This window comes from Phalacrocorax carbo, chromosome 8 (assembly GCF_963921805.1).
Source record: "Phalacrocorax carbo chromosome 8, bPhaCar2.1, whole genome shotgun sequence".
NCBI classification, from domain to species: Eukaryota; Metazoa; Chordata; class Aves; order Suliformes; family Phalacrocoracidae; genus Phalacrocorax; species Phalacrocorax carbo.
Window position 1 is genome coordinate 23,121,111 of NC_087520.1, and position 22,542 is coordinate 23,143,652.

Sequence of the window (22,542 nt, forward strand, 5' to 3'; positions counted from 1 at the left end):
CGGGCCAACCGTGTCCTGCTGCATTGCAGCTGTCTGAGGGAGGGGATTGTCCCGCTCTGCTCCACGCTGGTGCGGCCTCACCTCGAGTGCTGTGTGCAGGTTTGGGCACCACAGTACATTAAGGATATAAAGCTACGAGAGAGTGTCCAGAGGAGGGCCACGAAGTTGGTGAAGGGTTTAGAGGGGAAGCTGTATGAGGAGCAGCTAAAGCCACTTGGCTTGTTCAGCCTGGACAAGAGACTGAGGGCAGACCTCATCGCGGTCTACAGCTTCCTCACAAGGGGAGGAGGAGGGGCAGGTGCTGATCTTTTACCTCTGGTGACCAATGACAGGACCCAAGGGAATGGCAGGAAGATGTGCCGGGGGAGGTTTAGGTTGGATATTAGGAAAAGGTCCTTCACCCAGAGGGTGGTGGAGCCCTGGAACAGGCTCCCCAGGGAGGCAGTCATGGACAGTGCCAAGCCTGGCGATATTCAAGAAGCACTTGGACAAGGCCCTCAGAGACATGGTGTGAATCTGGGGTTGTCCTGTGCAGGGACAGGAGTTGGACTCGATGATCCTTGTGTGTCCCTTCCAGCTCAGGGCATTCTATGATTCCATGAACAGGAGAACCTTGGCTGGATGGATGGGATTGCGTGGGGGGTCCCTAGGTTTGGAGAGATGGGGAAAATCCTGAAGTTGTGTTTTTAGAAATTAATCCTGAGATCTTGCCACATGTGACTGCCGGGCACAGTGATGGTGGTGTTGCTATTGTCCATGCTGGCCAAGAGAAGATGACAGCAGCAGCCTGTAGCAGCGTGGCAAAAGGACATACTTGCTTTGTCTGCACAGTCTGGCTTTTGCGTAGCCTCCAGTGAGCCCTAAAATGCTGGATGCCAACTGGGCCTGCTTTTGTAGGGATCAGAAAAGGGCAAATTTTGTTCGCTTCCCTACAGCTGCTCTTCCTCATATTGGTTATGGTGACCGTGTATGCCCACCGAGGACTAGGTGCGCGAGAAAACCAATGCCATGGCTTTGGAATAGAGAACTTCTGACTCCATGACTGTATGGGGCAGAGGGGAAAATTTGGGTTTGCATGCGGTGAACGCGTCCTCTGAGGACAAAAGAGCAATGTCCTCCCTGGAAAGGCTGGGAGGTTGCTGGGGAGCTGCGGCTCATCCCCTCACCCAGCTGCCCAGGCAGAGTCAAAAGCTGCATCTCTGCCTCCTCATCTCTGCAAACTCCCCCCTCTCATAAATGCCAATAGCCCTCTTATTGCTTGTTCTGCAGAAAATTGTTTCCTCAATTTCTGCAAGTTTTTCTAAAAGCCTTGCTGTAATTACGCTGTGTATCTCCAGTGAAGGCCAGGCTCCTTGTGAGTGCTAGCAAACAGTCATGCTTGGGAGCACCGTGCATGAGAAAAATGTCCATGCTGTGCTCCCAGCCATGCTGGTGCTGCCTCCTGCCTGGGGAGGATGCTACAGCCAGGGATGCTGTGGGATGGCTCAGCCCGCCCCGGGGAGTGGAGGAGGGAGAGGTGGGGAGCAGATGTTTTGGCAGGACACAGCTTTGAGGAAAAAAATACAAGTGATTCAGAAAACGGCTGGTAACAGAAGTGAATAAATGTGTTTTTTAGTTATAAGCATTCCCTTTCTTAAAATACCAAGAGACTCATTAGACCATGTTCCAGACAAAACTGGCCCACTGGTGGTTGGCAGCCGAAGCCCTTCTGAAGTGTATGTGAACAAAGTCTCTTAAACTGAAGTAATCTGGGCTGCACTCCTGCCTGCTGTAGCTTCTCAGGAGTAACAACGGAGTTTTCATCCTTGGGACTGTGATCGTTCAGAGATATGGCTCGAGTCCTTGGTGCCACTGGCATCTCCCCCAAGGGGTGGGGCAGCTGCTTTTTGCTGTGCCCAGCCTGGGACATGGGGGACAAGGTGGCACATCTTGCTGGCAAGGGTTTTTATGGCTCATGCTTCCTCTTGGCTTGGTCCTTGGAAGCTTCACCAGGTCCCAGAGTATGAAAAGCTGCCTGAGACAAGCTCAGGTGTGACACCCAAGAAAGGGGATGAGTTTGTTCCCAGAATCTTTGCTTTAGATCTGATGGCACAGGGAAAGGAGGCCACTCGGGGTGTCGTGGCACCCCATTCTTCCCTCAGGTTGTCTATTCAAGAGGCTAAATAGTACCTGTTGACTCCCAGCCTAGCAAATGAATGTGCTTCATGTGGACCCAGCCCAAAGCATGAGGCTGTGGAGGTTGGTGGATGTCACAGGGACTCCAGCCACAGCACCAGCATCGTAGCTGGTAGCCTGCTGAAAAAAAAGTATCCTCTTTTATTGTAAAGCCAGTGTATCACTGCCTTGGCACAGGGTAAATTGGCAATGCCAATCCAGGGGAAGTTTGGGCTTTTTCTCCAGCCTTCTCCTTTCTAGGGAGAAGCTGGGAAGAAGGCTTTGGTCCCAAATTGATCTAAAAGGTAAAATCAGTTTAACTCTTCAATAGTGAAATACTGCGTGCATTAGATAATCCAGTCTCTTAGCTGAGAAATGGGTTTTGCAGGATTTGTCCAGGTATCTTCAGAGTGTGTGTCCTCAGCGTCTGGTTTCTCCTCTGGCTTGATGTTCACTGTCTTTTTGTGCTGAAAATGAATACAGCCTTCCCTTGTCTTTCAGATAGCTGCCCAAGAGCTCTCGGATAACAGGGTGATTACTCTGAGCATGGCCGGCAGAAAACTAGATAAAAAGGTGAGTGGTGTTGTGTCTGGGGGATGCAATGTTAAACTTCTGTCTTTCATAGGCTAATGGATATAAAGAAATCTCTGCTTTTGGGTATAGCAGTTACAGAAAATAGTCCTACTGGAGAAAGCATTAGGGTGAGACTGGAGGGGTTCAAGTCCTGGCAGTGCCACTGGCTGCTGGGTATGCCTGTGCCTCAGTTTCCCTGTTGTCATGGTATTCCTTTCTTCATCATGCGCGTTGAAATTGAAAGATTATGTGTGGCACAGGATCTGTGTACTAGCATGTCTTAAAGACACCAGATTTACTACTTCAGTGGCTGTCATTTGGAAATGTCTCCTGATGGAGCTGGCAGTTTTGATGCCCCTTGAACCTATATCTCAGAAGTGCTCAGAGCTCCTGGCTTGTTGTCTTCAGCATCTCTGGAAGTAAACATCTGCTTGTATATCAAACACTAGGGTCTGTCTTTTCTGAGGAGGAAGTGTTGACCTCGTGGAGGCAGGTAGTGCATTAATTTTGCTTTGGATGTCATACATAGGGAGCTATGAGCCTTTCTAACAATGTAATCTGACCTTATTTACCAGGCAACTAGAGCTATTCCTCTTAAACCAGTGCTGTTGCTAAGCAATCGATAGGAATATTTTTTTTTTCCTTCTTTCTAGTCTCTCTGGCTCTTGTGTTACTGGCAGGATGGCCCTCAGTTTTCAAAGCAGGGTAAAACAAGCATTCAGGCAGAAGGGTTTTTGCTGGGGCAGAAGACGTGGTTTGTCCAGTCCTGTTGTCCAAACCAGATGGATGCCTGGTTTATCCAAGTGTTTCTCCCAACTGTTTTCTTGTCCCCCCTGCTTACCCAGCTTAGTGCAAGGAGCCAAATGCCCCTGTTAAGAAATCCCCAAATAACTCAATTTCACAAAAGGGCTGGAAGATGTCCTTGAGCTGGTGGCTTACTCTGAGACGTGGCTGAGAGTCAACCCCATGCATGTCAGTGAAGACATCCCTAATGCAACAGTTTTCTTCCAGCACCCCAAGAAAAATCCTCTACTCCCTTGCAAAGCAAGGGATGGGATTTCACAGTAGGCTTGGTGCCCTTCCTTCGTGCTTCAGGGTCCTTTTGCAGCTGCAGCCATTGTGAAGAGCAGGGCCAAGGACGCGGTCCTCTCTGCAGCACTGGTACCTCAGGCATACGTCCACTTGCATTGGCAACTTCATCAGTGGCATCACTGGCAGGAGTTGCCTTTCTAATCTGGTCTGCAACCAAGTTCCTTTACCAGATTATGCAAAGATGACATCTTTTGACGTTCTTCAACTAGGACATGAGACCTGTGGGTCTGCTGCCCTTCGGACCCACAGCCAAGGTACGGAAAATCAGCATCTACCTGGTTACACTGGGATAAGGACTGTGAATAATCCTATTCTTTCTGGGTCTCCTTCCAGTTTATCAATAGGTGTGAGCAGAAAGTTCCTTCCTCAGTGACCGCCTGCCATCACCAAGAGCTAAGGTTTCTTTGCTGATTCCTGTTACACAGCACAGTGTTGCAGCGCTCAAAGTCCTGCTCATGGGCAAAGGATGTTCATGTCACTTCACACAAATTAAAATGGTCTCTGAACAAGGAAATTGGATGAAACACAATATTTTTTGGTCATTATTGGTCATGGATGAAATGCAACTGTGGGAGCTGGGTAAAACATTTAAGCTTGGGAAAGACAGCAGAGAAGTGGCTAAGCAAAAAAATACAGGGGTAAGGCTGCAGCCTGGCCGGGTAACACCCTCCTGCACCATGCAGCACATAGCTGGGGAGCATGGCCAGATGCTCAGACATCGTGTGAAAGGATCAGATCTCACAGGATTTCATGGTGGGGCCGTGGGATCTTCTTGCTGCACACACTGAGCTGAAGCTGTGACCATCCCTTACAGGCAACTGTGCCACAAACCCAGCCTGGAGCCATGCTTGGCCCCCAAGCAGCTCCTTCTGCCATGACCACCCTGAAGGGCTGGGACCCCTCTCAGGCTGTGAGCAGGTCTGTCTCCCCATCACATGTCCATGATTTATCCACCCATGGCTCTCTACCTTGCTTTAAATGCTGAAGCTGCACCATGGGGTCATGTCAGCAGCAGAACCAGCCTCAGGCTCTTGTACCATATGTCAGATCAGCTCTTGGGAGAGTTGTTTTAAGAAAAAATGCCTTGCAGAAGAAGAGGTGTTTTCACCTGGGACCAGCCCTGATGAACCTGGCCCCAGAACCATGGCTGCCACTGCAGCAGGAGGCCAGCAATGCTTCAGCACAGCTGGGGAGAGCAAGCACTACAAGCCAGGATGGGTGCTGGAAGCTGTGGTTTGGGGAGCTGCATCTGGTGGAAGTGCCATCTCCACCCTCCTTGTCCATGGTGTGCAAGGACCAGTTTGGATGATTCATATTCTTGGGCCAGTTTGCAGATTGATCTGGTCTGCTGAGCTCCTTTGGTTGCTCAGTTTCCACCTCCTGCCAGGCTTACAGGGGTGAGATGTTTGTGGTTTTGATGTTTTAAAATAGCAGCCCGCAATCCTGTGGCTTGGAGGCATCTCCCGCCCTGCTTTGAATGGAGAAAGGCTGACCAGACTTGCCAACCGGGCTGCTCCACGTGGGATGGCAGCAGACATCCTCCAAAGCTCCCTGCTGTCATCTGAGCCCATGCTTCCACCAACCCATGCTGGGTTGGTGCTGATGAAACTGCATTGGGTTGCAGGTTAAGCTGGCATAGGCAGGGGTCAGGCACCCACTGCTGGTTCTTTAATCCATCAGTGAATCTTGGAAGTGCCAAGTCCAGGCTGTGGGTGAGCGGGATTGGAGCTGTGTGATAACCCTAACCCTGCAGAAAGAATGGCTAGGTTTTCTCTCCTAAAAAAATGTGAAAAAGGCTAGGTGAAAAATAGCCTTATGTCACCAGACAACCTCCCTGTGAGCCTTTATAGTCTGCTTTTCTGGCAGAAGAATTTTGACTGAAGCAGGTTATAGTTTCTCCAAGCCAAAACACTTTACAGTGATTTACTTTCCTGGCTAGCTTTGGAAACAGGATTTGGATAGAAACATTAATGGGTTTTCTGCTGGGGCATCACTAGAGCCTGTGTCCGTCACAGCTGCCACCTCTGGGCTGGCTGTGGACAGAGGCTCCTGGGGTGTCCATGTTTCCTCCTACGCCATGAGCAGCCTCCTGCATCCCCACCACATCACTTGGAAGCCCAAAAAGCTCCTGTTCAAACCCATAAAAAGTTCCTCCAGCTCTTCGCAGGACTCAGGCAGCCACCTCCCTCTGGGAGGAAAACTCAGCTGAAATGGCTTGAGTTCTCAGTAAATAATTTGGAATATTTTGGGCTTGGTTTCTTGTTAGCCACTTCTTAGTTTTTCTGAATGGGAATGAAAATCTGCTTAGGAATGCTGGAGTTTCCCTGTGTCGGTGCCACTGGCATCACCTTCCTCTCTGGGCTGTGGGTGCCCCGAAATAGCCCCTGTGCCAATATCCAGCAGGGACATATGTGCATGTGTACATATGTCTCATAAACAGCCACCCCTTATTGGGGGAATATCTGAGGAGATGCTGGCAGGAAAGGCAGCACACACTGACTCAGGGCTGCGTATCTTGGAGGGTGTTACATGACCTCTGTCAACACCAGGGCAGCTTGCTCCTTAAAGATTTCCTCTGCTACCACTGTGTGTAGGAGGGTGATTTTTTTTCCTTTTTCCCCCAAGACACTCATGCACTTCATAATTCTGTTTTTCCTTTGAAGCTTTGGATGTTTTTCCAAGCTCAAGCGCAGCTGCCTCCCAGCTGGGGTTGTTTTCCATGGCATCTGCATCCAGAGAGCTGGCCGGGTGGTGAGTGCCCGCCAGCAGATCCCATGGGTGTGCACCAGCGTGCTGACTTGCCCACCACATCAGTGCTGAAACACGGAGTGAGTGTTGACAGGATTCGTGTGACCTGGACTCGGAGGGGTGGCAGGGCGCTGCCCATGGGTGCTGCCTGTTTGCCAGTGTGCTGGAGCTGGTCTCATGAGGACATGAGGTGTCTGCAGAGTTGGCAATGCCAGGGAAGAAGGTGTCTCTTGGACCATCTGTCACTGCTTGCAGAGCACCATGTAACCCATCCTGTTCTTCTCCCCCAGGACCTGTTTGGAAAATCAGACCCCTTCTTGGAGTTTTATAAACCAGGTGATGATGGGAAATGGATGCTGGTCCACAGAACGGAGGTGAGCACGATGCTAACCCAAGCTTCTGAGACACCACCATCCTTACATCAGCTTGTCTTGCCCTTTATGGCATTGTCTCATCACTCACCCATAAAGTGGGGTGGGATCCAGGGATTTCAAACCTTACGACTGCCTTCACCGTGTCCAGCTGAGGCTGCTAGACTCCAGCAGATGAAGATTTACTGAGGCCAGTAAAGTCTTGAGATCTTTTCTGTGCTCCTGCAGAGAGGGAGATGGTCTTTTAACCTGTGTTAACCTCCTGGCTCAGCCAGCACAAGGGCTGTGCCCTGGACCACTCACCGTCCACATGCAGGAGCAGTGGGATGAGCTGTGACCTGGGGAGATGGTGGAGAGAGGTGGTGGGAGGTGGTCCAGGGAACAGTAGTGGGGAAAGGTTCAAACAAGCATTTGCCAGATCCTCAGCTAATTTGGAAGGATGCTCAGGTGTCTCCAGCTTCAGCACATGAACGCTCAGGCTTGTGTCTGTTGGAGCTGGACCACTGGCGGGAGAGGTTGAGACGTGTACCAGGGTCCCAGTCATGGACAGTTGACCCCTCCCTGTCCCTCATTTATACCTGCTGCGATAGTTTGAGCTGAGCTCCCTTCTGGTTATGTTCTCAAGCTGCTAAAGCCAGTGATATTATGGGTAAGAGGCACAGCATGGGCGGGGAGAAGCAGGCTGGCTTCTGCTTTAGCCTCAGGCTAAAGTACTTTTCAACTGCTTTTTTACCCCCTCCACAAAGCTTGTTTCAAGGCTTTGGTTTGGTTTATTTTTTTGCACATAGCTTCTGGCAGCTGGCAGAAAGAGGAGCGGGTGATCGCCGCAAAAGGGGCTCACAGCAACCTGTTGGAGGAAGAGGGTCCCATCACACCCCATCTCACGGCCCTCTTTTTCCTGTCCCCATCTCCCACCCTTCTTTTTTCCATCCCCATCTCACTTGTCTCCTTTTCTTGTCCCCTCAAGGCTTGGTTAAGGAGCCCTGTTGTCCCACTGCAGCAGATTGCTGTAACAAAACACAGTGGGAACTCATGCAGAAGGAGAGGGTGGTATTTATTTACCAAGTGTCTCCATACATTGGGTTTTTACACTGCTGGGCAAAGACCATGAGGATTTCCTTCACTCACACAGCCACGTGCACACAAGCATCGGGACATGTGTGGCACTGTGTCCTGTAGTACTGATATGGGCTGTCCTTTTAACCCTAGATCTGCTGGTTATTTTCTGGTGCTTTCCCACACACGTTTCTGTGCATTCTTAATTCATACCAGCTTTAATATTTCTCTTGTATTTCTGTGGGAGCAGACTGGGACCTTGTTTGGTTGTTTCCTCCTGGTTTAGTGTGGGTAGCTGGGCTTTGACTCACCAAGACATATTTCTCAGACGTGGGGATTTTAAGTGACCTCCAGCCCTTCCTCCGGGAAGAGGCATGGGAATTGGGAACATGACTCTGCACCAGCCATTACTGGGATTTCTATAAGCAGGTCAGGTTTATGGGAAGCAGATATATATACTGATTTTTCCTCTGAGTTGCTGCCCAGTTCCTCCACTGTCCTGTCTCGCTGGATAAGGGTCTAGCCAGGTTTTCTGTCAATTAATGGGTGCTCCAAAAGCCTCCTTACCAGCCCCAAATGTATCCCACTGCCTTTGGAGGAATGCCATACTGGGTGACTATCTTTGTGTTTTGAGGCCAGATACGAAGAAATAAGGTTCCCCCTTCCTGCAGCTTTTGTTGAGGGAATATAACCAGCTCTCAGTCTGATGCTGGCATTTCTCATGCCACCACAGAGGTGTCTGGCAGGGAAGCATTAGTGCACTCATTGCAGCCTGTTATTTAAGTACAGGTGTGAACACCCAGCTGGGCGCCGTGCAATGGAGATACTGGATCCTTCCCCACCCACCCTAGGGTCACAGCAGCTGGCAGTGTGCGGGCACCATCTCGGGGTACGTGGGCTCCCCCTGCTCTTCCCAGCCTCCCGGAGGAGGTGTTTACAAATTCTTGACTAAACTGTGCTCACAGTGTCAGGGTTTCCCCTGGTCTCATGTAAGAGTCTGTCTCTAAAACAAGATGCCCATTTCAGGTCTCTCGTGGCTGTTTGCCTGCTGCAGCAGCCACAGACCTCATCCTTGCTGGGCTGTGCTGTTGCTGCTTTTGGCTACAAAGGTCCAAGGTCCTCCACACCAGATATCCCCGTGTTTACCCTGAACAGAGAAGGGTTAATCTGCTGCCCGGGTCTGACCTTCCTAATATTCATGTGAACAGCTTTTTGAGCACAACACATTTGTGAAAGCAGGTCTAGACCTGCCCTGCAGCCATCTCCAAGGTACACGGCACGTACCTGGAGCCTGGTAGTGTTTGTTTAGGTTTCCACCAAGTGATTGCATCCTCTCAGGAAATGTCAAAAAGCATCAATTAATATTTCTCCAGCTCAGGCAGCAGGTGTTATGCAGATGAGGCAAGAGAGCTGGACGTGCCCAGGGCTGTTTGGCTTTCCTGCCTAATTGCGGCATCCCCCTGCTCCATCTTCTTGGTGGTCAGACCCCAGATGGATGTAGGCTGTGCTGGGGTGCTGGGTGGTAGGAATGAGTAGGAAGCAGGTTTGTTTAACTGCCCCTGAAGGTGGTTAAATCACCCAACATGATGCAGATTAATCTGTTGTAACTCATGCATGCTACAACCTGAGAAGGGGGAGCTGCTGTATTTAAGTGAAGGAGGCAGAAGAGGACTGAGATGGGGCTTTCTGCAACTTGCCTGGCCTGTCCTACCAAGAACCTGGTCCAGGGTTGCTCTTGGCGACATGTCCCCCACTTTGTGCCAATCTCCCCTGCAGACGTGCCCATTGTAATGGCATCCCTCCATTCCCACCCCGCAGGTGATCAAGTACACGCTGGACCCTGTCTGGAAGCCGTTCACTGTGCCTTTGGTGTCACTGTGCGATGGAGATGTAGAGAAGCTGATAAAGGTAATGGGGGGCCCTTCAGCTTTTATCATGACGTGGTGCTTGAGGATATGGTTTAGTGGTGGACTTGGCAGTGATAGGTTAGCAGTTGGACTCAATGATCTTGAGGGTCTTTTCCAACCTTAATGATTCTATGATTCTATGATGGTCGGCCTCTGGGATCGATCATTAAACATCTAAAACCCTATGGCTTGTTTATCAAAAAAACCCAAACAAACTAAACCAGAACCACCCCCAACCCCTCCTTTTTGGGGGTCTCCAACAGAAGACGTTGGGAACTTCAGCAGGTCTCCTCACAGGAGATAATTACTGCGTCTCAGGCAGATTTGTGCTCCTTCCACCTAGGTGATGTGTTACGACTATGACAGTGATGGGGGACATGACTTCATCGGGGAGTTTCAGACCTCGGTGGCCAGGATGTGCGAAGCCCAAGATGCCTTTCCAGTAAGTGGTGACATGTTTTTGGGGAAGAATGAGAAAGGGGCTCCTCAGGGCTGCCAGTGGATTTTGATACTTGCACTGAGACCCCCAACCTGTGCTGAGAAGAAGCCAAGTCCAACCCCTTCTCCCCCACCCGCACCATGAGTGACCCAGGACATGGTTGTAGCTAAAGCATCTGAGCTAGAGGGATAGATAAGGCAGTCTTGGCTGAAAATAGGGCTCTGCTGAGATGTGTGAAGCAGTACCCATGATTTGAGGGGTGCCCTGGGGTTTGGGGGGTCTGAAGGGGAGGTGTGAAATGCTGCTGGTGCTGTGTCTGCTGCAGGGACAGCCTGGTCCCCGGCAGTGCCAACTCCTGTGCAATTCCATACTGGTTTTGTGGTCTTCCCCACAAAGTGCTGGCCAAAAGCCTTGGCAGGTGCCACCTGACTGAAGGTATATCATGAAAACTCCTGGATAAGCAGAGCTTTTCACTGCCATCATCACGAGGATTACAAAACCAAGAGGAGGTCTTGGCCAAGACATGGGGGTGTGTAGAACACCATGCGTGGTACAATGAGAAGAGTTTCCTGAGGAAACTGAGGCATAAAGGCATGAAGTGTCCTGTCTAGGACTGTGCAAACTGATGGTGCCAGAGGCAGGTGTTGAGCTTGTTTTCCCACTGGATTTGCAACCTACCAGCCTAGCAATAAAATCACCTTTTCTCTCCATGGGACCCTGAGAGATGCTGGTTAGAAGAGATTAAAACTCTCCTTGCTGCATGCCTGTGCTGCTGTGCCCCTGTACATAACATAAGTCCAGCTGGGGACAGGGTCTCTCTGCCTCTTCCCCTTGCCTGGCTTGTCGTGAAAGGCTGAGTGCCCTCTGTTCCCCAGCAAAGCTGTTCCCCAGCTGATGCCACTCTCTGAGTGGAGCTGCCATGGGTTCTGGGTGGAGGAAGGTGGTTCCAAAAGCAAGCGGCTGCTGTTCTCCACTGCTACGTATTGCCCTTCAGCATCCTTCCTCCCTGGGATGGCTCCTTGTGACCTGTCTCATCCTTTCACATGGCCATGCTGATGAGGGTAAATACAGAAGTAGGGACGGAGATGGTCTTGCTGTAGACCAGGCATGACATGCTGGCATGCTTGCAGGCAGGAGCAGCACCGTCCAGCCACAGTCTGGCCAAGATGGGGAAAAGGCTCATTGCCATGTCCAGGGCCATCACTGGATGGTCTGAGCCCATCCAGGGGTAACCCTAGATGGACTGAGCAGGTCCAGGGCCATCACCAGGCTGATCTGAGCATGATGCTGGCAGGGGGTCACTGTCCCATGTGGGATCCATGTGGACCCGTATGGGAGCTACTTGCTAGCAGGTCTGGGCTGGACCATCTGCCTGGAGTTATTCAGAGTTAGGGGATTTTATCAATAGATCTGTCTTTTGATTTTGTTCAGTTCTTGAAATGCAATGTTCACATTCAGGAAACTTAAGGATTTTAGTATTTAAATGTTCCCATTTTTCTGCAGCTGGAAGAATGTACACAACTTTCTCTCTGAGCTTGTCCTGCCCTCTCGCCCAGACCAACCCACATATAAACTTTATTCTTGGACAAGAGTTTGTATTCAGTTTTAGATTAAAAAAAAATATTGCAGCAATTTTCTGAATATTCAAAAGTAATTTTGTTTTCCAAGAACTTTTGAGGAATTAGGCCTGCCCTAATTGTTTGTGTGTTTGACCCATCCCATCCCATTTGCCCCCATCCCATCCCATAGACCCCCGTAGCCTCATTGGGGTGTCTTGGCTGCCATGTGCCTGGTCCTGGGCAAGTTGAAAGCCCCTGGGAAGGAAAAGCAGCCCCTTCCCAAGCAGGTTGTGTGTCTCCATTTCCAACATTAAATATCAGTAACTCGCTGTGATTCATTTATGTCTCTTCAGCACTTTGAAACACGTAGAGGGATGGTGCCTGCAGGATGCAGCCACTGGTGGCATCTGCAGCCACCTGGCGCAGCCCAGCTCTCACACCAGTGTCTGCCTCTTGTGTGTTACAGCTTGAGCTAGAGTGTATTAACCCCAAAAAGCAAAAGAAGAAAAAGAATTACAAGAACTCTGGGATCATCATTGTCAAGTCCTGCAAAGTGAGTACAATGCTGGGATGTTTCCTTCTGCTCCTCTCCAAGCTAGGGTCTTCCCAAGCTCCCACCAACCCTTCTGCCTCCAGCACCCTTGCGTGTCCAAGAACAGGACCTGCAGAGCATGAATAAAACTGTGATCTCCTTTCTGCTTGGGTTTCTCTCCACACGGAGCATCTGATGTACCAAGTCACTGGTGCTACCCCACGCCTGGGTGGCCACAGACCCAAGAGGAGATGTTTTTCATCATGGACAGCATCTGCAGGAAGCTCAAGCTGTAGGCACCTACCCACTGCTTGGTGTCTCATTGGGTGTGGGTGGGAGAGGTCCTCCTTCTGAGCTGAGGTGTTGGGGAAGTCCTCCCTTTGCATGGCAGTAGCACAGCGGGGAAAGCACGGACACAGCTCTTCCCGTATCAGATCTGCAGGTGGTCTGAGATCATTTTGGCCATGGGGAGAGGATCTTCCATTCAGTTCAGCATGATGGACACTTACAGCTCTCAGGGATCCCTGTCCAGGCCTCCCACCCCAGCTTTTGACCAACTCACGGCCCTGCTTGGCCCCGTGTGCCTTGTGAAGTGCCAAAATGGTGCCATGGGAGACCCAGGTGGTTCTTCCCATCTGCTTTGCTGCATGGCTGAAGGTCCCCAAAGGCTCAAACTCCACAACCTTGGGCACTTTCCACCATGTTGTGGGGGTTTTTTTGTTGTTCTGCAGTGATGAAGATTGCCGAAACACTTTTAATTTTTGTTTTTCTTTCAGATAACCAGAGATTTCTCCTTCCTGGACTACATCCTGGGAGGCTGCCAGCTGATGTTTACCGTAAGGACTTTTGATAGTAACATGTATGTAATGGTCAAAACTAGGGAAGGGAGGTTCTGCATGAGATTTGGCACCAGCTTAGGTGGCTTTTCATGGCAATGAAGAGCTGCCCTGTTTTGCTGTTAAACCATGTGCTTTTAGGGCTTTGGGGGTCATTACTACCATGCTCAGGTGCACCCAGCAGTGTGGAGGGAGCTGGCTAGACTTTGGCTGAAGGTCAGACTCCCGCAAAGACCTTCTGACCCTTCACAGAACATTACCGACTTCTCTCCCCAAAACAGAGTTTAATAACCCTCCAGTTTTTTATGGGAACCCTGCTTATTTTGAAGCCAGCTGAGAGGCTTTGGACTGTTAATGAGATGGTTTTCTGTATGTTTACTGGCATTTCCACATTCTTTCAAGCTGGACTACAACTTGTCAAGAATATCTAAACGAGGACATTACAACCTTGAGTAAAACTGCCACAATGCAGAATTGGGGTTTTCAATTTCTGCAAACTTTTCTGGTGCGGTATCCGGAGAGCTGCGGGCACTCACAGTATTTCAGTTTGTATTTTGTTGTTTCATCTAAATACATGATGGGGGAGAGGAGGAGGAGGAGGAAGAGTTGCCATAGGAACAGGAGCGATTGGGAGAGCTTTTTGTGTGCCAGTCTGCTGCTGTGTGCTAAGGTCTTGGTGTTGGAGAGTGAATAGAGGAGAAAATCATTAAGTTTATTGGTCGCATGGAGCTCTTGTGTGAATTAAGCTTGTATGTAGCAATATTCCTCCTCATCTGCATATCTGCTAGTTGTTGGAGGGCTTCTCCCCCTCCCAAGACATCTTTGGTCCAAAAACCTGGGTCAGTTTGCCATGGGTGCAACAATGCACAGAAATGCCTGAGCTGGGAGGAAGATGCTGCCACATGCACCCCTGCAATTTGGAAAGGCCTCTGGTGTCCTCCTGCGAGGAAGATGGTGGGGAGAGGAGGGCTGAAGCTTCAGAGAAGAGAGGCATTGTGCCCAGCTGCTTGCCTCATGCTAGAGGCAGACCAGCTGCGTCTGTCCAAAATTTGTTGCCTGAGTACTGCTCTTGGTGACGTTGCATGCACGAGCGGGGCACGTGTCTGTCTGACTCCACTGAGCCCCCTTCCCATGCCTCAGTTTCCCTTTTGCTCTCTGACCGTGCCCATGGTGGCTCAGCAGGAGCTAGGCACACAGGCGTGAGTGTTACAGAAATGAGCCGCAGGCTGGTAAGGCTGTAAGGTTGCTTGATGAAGAAGTTGGGTTTTCATGGAATCATAGGGTGGTTTGGGTTGGAAGGGACCTTTGAAGATCATCAATCCAACCCCTCTGCTGAGGGCAGGGATGTCTTTCACTAGATCAGGTTGCTCAAAGGCCCAGCCAACCTGACTTTGAATACTTCCAATGATGGGGCACCCACAACTTCTCTGGGCAACCTCTTCCAGTGTCCCACCACCCTCATTATGCAACATTTTTCTCTTATCTCCAGTCTAAGCCTACCTTTTTCCAGTTTAAAATCATGTCCCCTTGTCCTGCCAAGTCTGTTTTACCAGCCACCCTGGCACAGGGTGGTGGCACATCCTGGACTCTGATGTCTTCTTGCCCCAGCCAGGCCAAGGTCCCTTCTCAGCCAAATCACAGTTCATCTTCTCCCATTACGGTTACGGAGCAAAATCCCTCGCAAATCTCCTGAGCTCAATTTAGCTGGCAGAGTTATTTTGAGTTTTGCCTATTTGCTAAGCAAACAAGGCAAGTGCAGTCACACCACCTGCTTGCCTCTTCCCAACTCTTCCTTCCCAGTCATTTCAAATTGGGTGGCTCAGCGTCTCGCCTCTTCTGACCAGATTTAACTGGGTCTGAGATAGGCATTTCTACCAATGTCTTTAAATAGAAAGCCTAATTGAGGAGGGAGAAAAATTAGTGCCTTGCTGACAAAGGCCCCGAGAGCTCAGCATATATTGGTCCCTGGGGAAGCCTGGTGAAGAGCAGCTGCAGGGAAAGCTCCGCTCAGGGTTGTGACTCTTTCGTCAAAGACCTTGAGATCCAAATACCCAGGCAGCCCTGGCTGCTTTGGTGCCCCTGGGGCTACTCAGTTCCTGAGCTCAACACCTGGGAGATGGGCAGCGAGAGTCCTGGGCTGGAGATGGTGGTGGCTGGCTCCAGCAGCAGAGGCTGCTTTGGGACACACTGTTTGATGCTTGCTGGTGAAAAATGCAGGTAATACTGAATGGCTTTGCCAAACCTAGTATTTAATCAGCTTTTCTGGGGGAAGGTGAAGAGCTGGATTTTGTTAAACTTTTTCAAAAGTTTGAGGTTTGTGTCTTGATGGGACTGTGTGTGGACCTCAAAGGCAATGGAGGCTCGGTGACCAGGTCTGTAGTGGTGTCTGCTAATGGAGGATGGCTCTGTGCTTCTTTCTTACGCCCCCAGGTTGGGATTGACTTCACAGCCTCCAATGGGAACCCACGAGACCCCTCCTCTTTGCACTATATCAACCCCATGGGGACAAATGAGTATTTGTCGGCTATCTGGGCTGTCGGCCAGATCATCCAGGACTATGACTCGTAAGCATTGTGCCCTTCTGCTGCCACCCCTGTTTTGCAGATGTCTCCCCGGCTTCTCAAGGGGCTGCTGGGATGTGTGTGCCTTGATTTCCCATCTGCAAACCAGGTCTAAATAATACCTTGCTTTTGAAAAGCTCCTTGGGAGAAAATTGCCGTATATGTTGGGATGCAGGAAGAAGAGAGGGTAAGGACAGGGTTTCTCCTTTCTCCCCATTGCCACTGTTGAGGGGAAGGGTGCATTAGCAGAGGTGGAACATCCTTTACTGGGGGCAGCTGGAGAGCAGCCACTTGGTGCTTTCTTGGTGCAGAGGCAGATGCCCTCAGCTTGCTGGTATTTGCTGTTGGCAGCTGCACTGCCAAGGCTGCCTTGTTCCTCAGCCACCTTGAGATGTGCAACACAGAAAAATATAATCTTAGACATCAATAGAGAAAACAAAGCAGAAATCTGTTGGTCTCACCATGATGGCTTTTGTGACCAAAATGGATAGTTTTGGTTTTGGGTTTGTTTGGTTTTTTTTAAATCTCCAGGGTTACACATCTGCAGGAGACTCAGGTGTTTGGGCAAAAGGATGCTTCTGATTCCTGTGGGTGACAAAGCAAAGCTGGACTCTTTTCTCTCTAAAGACCAAAAACCAAAGGGGAACACCTACTCTGTCTCTGTTCAGCTCCCATGACTTTTAAAGGCACTGTGTTGTTTTAGGAAGAGGGAAGGCTGGTAACTTTTTTAGCTGGCGCTTTCAAGGTAGTTGGGCATTGGGCAGCTCATAGTATGGGGAGGCTGTAGCAAGAGCCTTGCAAGCCTGCCTCATGTGTGTGTAAATACACCCATACATTTTTTCTTCTTCTCTTTTAGAGACAAGATGTTTCCTGCTCTGGGATTTGGTGCCCAGCTCCCGCCGGACTGGAAGGTGAAGTGTTGTGGCCATTTGCATGTTTGAGATGGCTTTGTCCTGATATTGCCTAGGCAGGAGTGAGGCTGATGGGGCTTCCCAGCTGGCTTGCTGGCAAAAAGCTGCCGGGCAGAGGGGCAATGGGTGGACATGGGATTTTAGCTGGTGGAGAGTGAGATGTGGCAGTGTGGGTGGGCAGCGAGGTGGGGATGGGACATGGGCAGCCCGCTCCTCCCTTCTAAGATGGCATGTAAGCAGCAACTCCTTGGCATTAATGGGCAAAGCTAGCATTGATTCATTTTCCTGGTAGGCGGTGGGAACAATTCTGGGTAAGGGAAAGGGCCCCTGGATGAGTGTGTCAGGTGGTGGCAAAGTCTGGAAGGGGGCTGGGAACTGGGTAGCCTCAAGGTGACGTTGCATGGGCAGAGCCTGCATGGACTGGAGCAGAGGGGCTTTCCCAAAAGCCACTTTGATCTTATGTTGGGATTAGGAGCCAAAGGGATTAACAGTACCCTCATCCTGCAAGGGCATGAACTGGAGCATCTTGCTCATCAGTAGGGATGCCGTGGGCAGGGATTGGGGCTGCTCCTGCAGCCCATGCAGGCTGGTGGGGAGCGTCTTCTCACAGCTGAGAAGATGTGCTGGGACACCACCACCTTTCGTTACTGGCTGAGTCTTTTGGCTGTTCTTTGCTCACACCACTGATGTGCATTTTCCTTCTGCTCACTGATTTTGAGAAAGCCCCAGCTTTGGGCTGGGGTTGAACCTCAGCAAGCCTTTTGTGTTCTTTGGGAGGGGAGCTCTGCTCTGGGCTGAGCGCAGCAGGGTGTGTGTGTCATGAGCAGCCGTAAATTGGGCTGGGAAGCTCATCGCTGCCAGCCCTCAAGGCTGGGGACGTCCTGCCTGCTCTGGTTCTGCGCTTTTCTCTGCTCTCCTGGCAGCCAAAATTTGTGTGACTCAAGTGGGAGCTCTTGCTCTTTGCCAACCACAGGAGATCCCTCTGTGTGCTCTTTGGAGCTGATTCATCCTCCTTGGCCAGCAAATGTCTCTGGTCTGTCACTTCACCACTTTTGGTGGGAAAACCTTGGTAGGCAGCTTCCAAGGACTAAAAGCCATCTGCCATCAGGAATTTCTTACTTGGGGAGATGAATGGGAATGGAAAATGCAGTGGGAATGGGAAGGGTACAGTGGCTTGGGCTGCTGGGGGAATCGGTGAATTGTCACGGCGAGCACTGTGCTCTGCTCCTTATGTGTGTGGGTCAGTGCCTGTGGGAGAGGCATTGTGGGGCTGGAAACTGCCCTTCGTGCAAGCCTGGAGGCAGGTACCAGGTCGAGGATGCTGACTGGGATCCGGGGGACAGAGGGATGCCCACCTTGTGGTTGCCTTGTGCAGTCTGCCACAGAAATATTTCCTGCTGCCTCCATGAGCCTGGGGCATGCTCTGGAAGTGCTACTGGAAGAAACACCTCGTTCTCACCCAGAATGGTGTCTAAGCCTGTGTAAACCCCAGCAGAGAGCAGCTCTACCTTCCCAGGTGCTTGGCCTGTGCCTAAAGGTCAGCAGCCCTAATGCCCGGAGTTACCCATTGGTTGTCTCACATTAGGAATGGGGACATCCCTTGCACATCACCCCACACCTCTCCAGCCTGAGGCTTCATCCATCCCCGTCTCGGCCAGTCGGCTGGCAGGGTCTCTGTGTCACTGGCTCAGCTCACTTGTTAAAGGGTTTTCTTGGCAGTCAAGGCTCGTTGGGTAATTTCAAAGCCAAAGCAGTGGTTCTTCATTGAAACCAGTGCCCTGTGTTATGGGCAGGTGGTGGGGAGCAGTGTTGCCGATGATACTCCCTGGGGGACATGACAAAGGGGCAGCTATTGAACCCACAGACTGGAATGAAATTGGGGAAGATTGTTAAGAGATAAGAGTTGTACAAATGGGGCTTTGTGCTCCTGTTGCCATGGCTCCCCCAACGCTTCCCCGGCACTGTAGGAGCGAGATGTTTTGCACACAAAAGTCTTGTTGGAAATGTCAAAGAACATCTTGCCGTGTAACAGCTCTGTACAGAGCCTTGAGCAGTTTCCCAGTAGGGAACAGGAGAGGGAAGCAGATGGGTTGCTGAGGGATGAGCAAAGGCAAGGCAGCAGTGGAGAGGGTGATGCTTAACATCAGAGCCCCACTGGTCACCCTGGGTTTGGGAGATAAAAATCATAGAATGGTTTGGGTTGGAAGGGACCTCTAAAGGCCATCTAGTCCACCCCCTCTGCAATGAGCAGGGACATCTTCAACTGGATCAGGTTGCTCAGGGCTCTGTCCATGAATGTTTTCAGGGATGGGACATCTACCACCTCTCTGGGCAACCTGTGCCAATGTCTCACCACCATCACCATAAAAAATTCTTCCTTTTATCTAGTCTGAATGGGTCTGCCAAAACAAATGTCTTTGTGCCCGCAGGGCTCAGCCTCTCCAGCCAAAACTGGCAGCTTTGCCAATGTGTCACCCCTCAAGGCTTTCCTTCCTTTTTTTTCATATATAGGGAAACTGAGTCATCGCAGGGGTGGGATCACTGGGGGAGACAACCCTCTGTGGGGTTGGTTCTCTGGCATGGGCTCCAGTTGTGCATCTGCAAGGTGCATCCATAACTCCTGATGTGAAAAGATGGAGCTGTGGCTATCCCCATCCCAGAACGGAAGAGGACACAGGCTGCAGATTAATATCTTACCCTTTGGGGTAGTTTGAAAGAGTTTCTCCATGTAGGTTACTGATGAATGTGCTACCTGTAGGTGCTCCATCTGCATTTAGTTGGACTCCACAGAAACAGTTTTTCAAAATACAAGCTCAGTAGGGAATGAGATCTTTTTTGTTGTTGTTGTTATTTTGAAGCTCTTGTGTTCAATTTTCTAGCAGATATATATATATATAATCTGTAAAAACTCCAGAGGAGGTTTTGAAACACTTCTGCCACGCACAGGGTCTGCTCTGTAGATAGTGAGGAACACAGCTCCAAACCATTTAGTTGCTGCTTAAAAGAAAGAGAAACACCTCTTTTGCAGTGCAAAACATGGAAATATTTTTGCTTGCTTTGTCTGTAAATACTCATATGGCAGAATTTTGAACAACTTCTAAAAAAAAGAGTGAACCCGTTACAACTGAAAATCAAGAAATTTAAATTTGGATATATTGCCCAAAATTGAGGCTTCTATGAGAAAGGGCATATGCAAAATGCAGTCGTGCATTTCAGACTGTCTTCTAACCATGGGTTACTGATGGCTGGGAGCATTACTGATTGTGCTCAACAGGCATGGAGGGACCCGAGCAGGCTGTTGACATTCGCCGGTCCGACAGCTCGTCAGCTTTGCAGCACAGGGAGGACTTTTGGTTGACCTACTTTTGTTTGGTTGCTATTTCCCACCCCGTGGCTGCTTGCAAAAATAATTTTTGCTGCTTTCAACACAATGCCTAGTATAATTGGAAAGTCTGAATCAGATGCATGTTGCTTTTGCAGTCTCACGAGGACTTTCTGCTTCACACAGCGCTTCAGAGGGCAGTTGTTTTGCCAGCATTATGAATACATGAGTCCTGAAGCGATCCCCTGACTGAGAAGCTCAGCAAACCACCACCCTTCTGAGAGGGAGAAAATGTCCTTGTTTTGTAACTCTGGCATGAACAGAGTGGGAACTTTTTGTTTCAGAGCCCTTGAGCTGGTGGCCTGAAAGCCCAAATCACCCCCTGCAACCTTCAGAGGTGTTGGAAGTGGCAGTCATGTGTCCTTGGTGCTCCTGAGAAGTCTGTTTGCTTCTTAAGGTGCCTAAATTGCAGGTAGCAGAGTGAGGAATTCCTAAGACCCCAGATCTGATGGTTGTTCCCCAGGCAAGCTATTGACCCCCGCAAGGTTCATGCTGGAGGCCAGTTGAACCTTTGCTGGCAGAGATAGCAATGGTTGCCCACCGTTTTGTGGTTTCTCTCTGCAGGGTCTTCCCATGGAAGTAGATGAGAATGGTTTTGTGGTTCGCAGTTAGCACTGCTGTTTGGTTTCTCTGGCTGGGCAAGTCCAACAAGCCAGGGACAGGGTTGTGCAGGGCTATCTGCTGTTGCCAGTGTCCTACAGGACTTCTTTGTGAGAGCATCTTCAGCCTGGGAGGAGGTGGTGGAAAACCTGAAGGATCATGCACCTGCCTTGGAGGAAGTGTGGTTTCATGGTCAATGAAAACCAGCTCAGACTCTGCTGGGTCTTGCTGTCAACCGCTCCCAAGCATTCATGTCACCTCTCTTGTGCTGCCTTTCACCCTCAGTATGCCCCAGATGATGAAACTAATCATTTGCTGGCTTTGTCATGGTAGCTGACATGCCAGATCAGGTCTTCAACCCAGCTCACTCTGTGCCTGCCTCCCTCCCCCCTGCACCATGCCACTTGCAGAGAAATGGGGAACCAGGGTGCTGCCAGAACTAGGGCTGCCAATGATATTAATTGAGTTTTGTCCCTTTATAAGCTGTAATAGGATGGCTGAGAGCATCCCTTCTGCATGCTTTCCCTCTGGGCAGCCAGTGGGAAGCCATGTAGACAAACCTGCTTTGATAGCTGTAGAAGAATGCGTGATGTGATAATTTCAGGTGGCCCCTTGATGGGGGATGAAAGGCCAGAGGAACCAGTCCATCCTCAAATGCTGCTCAACCCTGACCACGTTTGAATTTGCTGCTCCTTTCTCTTTGGGTAACAGAGGGCTGGGAAATATTGCTGCTGTCACGTCTGCAACCACTGGGTCCTGCCCCAAGAGAGCATCAGACCCAAACCAGCCTTGCAGCATCAGCTAAACTGATAGTGAACATCCAGCCTTGCACTGGCCCTCCATGTTAATTTGTGTCTTTTGTTCTCCACAGGTATCGCACGAGTTTGCTATTAACTTCAATCCAACAAATCCATTCTGTTCAGGTAAGTATCTACCAGGTCTTTAACACTCCTTAGATGCCTTCAGTGTCTTCTGTCCTTTCCTCTGCGTTTCTCCAATAACTCATCTTGGGAATTTTTCAAGGTTTGCTCAGAGACAGACATTAACAGTGAAGCAGAGCAAGTGCTAAGGGTGAACTCAGAGGAAAGCAGAGAAAATTTGGGGGTGCGTAGGAAAGCCCAGGCTAAAATGCAACTGGATTCAGGGAGCATAAAATCCACCTTTGCCCTGATGTCTGGTGTGTCCTACCAGCTGTCTGCTCCTCCAGCAAGCCTGGGAGAAACACCAGGCCTGTTTAGCAGATGGGAATTCAGACTTAATGCTTCATTTCGCAGCTGAGAGCTGGTCGTAGTCATGGCTGAAGAACTGCTCAAATCATAAGCAGTAAGGGCTACCATGGGCTGCAAGCGTTGTCTGGTTTAGCCTCTGTTTTACCCCAGCGAAACAGGGGCTCAGGCAGCCTCCAAACCTTGCTTGCTGGTTCATGAAAACTTGCTGTGAACATCTGCTTTTCTGCTGCCTTTGATTCGTTCAGTCCCTCTCTGGTAGCTGAAAAGCATTCATTGTACCTGATTTATTGTAGGTGTTACAGGGTGCAGCAGCCACCATCCTCCAACTCTTACCAGTGACAACTCCTTCCCAAAGAACAAATTATCAGCTGATTAATTGTGGAATTGGTCATTTTTTAATTACACACACATGCATCCTTTCAGGAGAGGAGCCATTTACCCTGTTCTGGTGTGGCAGAGGCAGAAGGGTCTCTGATGACCTGCAGGTTTCAAACACAGTTTGGGAGCTCTGAGGGTGCTTCTGGGATTGTTTTGCATACCTGATACCTCTGCTCCATGTCTGTCTGGTTTCTGTTACTCTTGGAGACCAGGA

The 22,542-nt window shown here is 50.1% G+C and overlaps 1 protein-coding gene across 4 annotated transcripts in view; it reads left to right on the forward strand.

The window, feature by feature from the left end:
* CPNE2 (copine 2) overlaps positions 1 to 22,542 on the forward strand; it is a 59,331-nt gene that overhangs the window by 29,930 nt on the left and 6,859 nt on the right. For all 4 annotated transcript variants that reach the window (XM_064459106.1, XM_064459105.1, XM_064459107.1 and 1 more), the window contains exons 5-13: positions 2,656 to 2,727; positions 6,858 to 6,941; positions 9,813 to 9,902; positions 10,245 to 10,343; positions 12,366 to 12,452; positions 13,208 to 13,267; positions 15,698 to 15,831; positions 16,685 to 16,739; positions 21,593 to 21,644. In XM_064459106.1, coding sequence (XP_064315176.1) covers positions 2,656 to 2,727; positions 6,858 to 6,941; positions 9,813 to 9,902; positions 10,245 to 10,343; positions 12,366 to 12,452; positions 13,208 to 13,267; positions 15,698 to 15,831; positions 16,685 to 16,739; positions 21,593 to 21,644 — 733 coding nt within the window. The remainder of the gene's footprint in view (positions 1 to 2,655; positions 2,728 to 6,857; positions 6,942 to 9,812; positions 9,903 to 10,244; positions 10,344 to 12,365; positions 12,453 to 13,207; positions 13,268 to 15,697; positions 15,832 to 16,684; positions 16,740 to 21,592; positions 21,645 to 22,542) is intronic.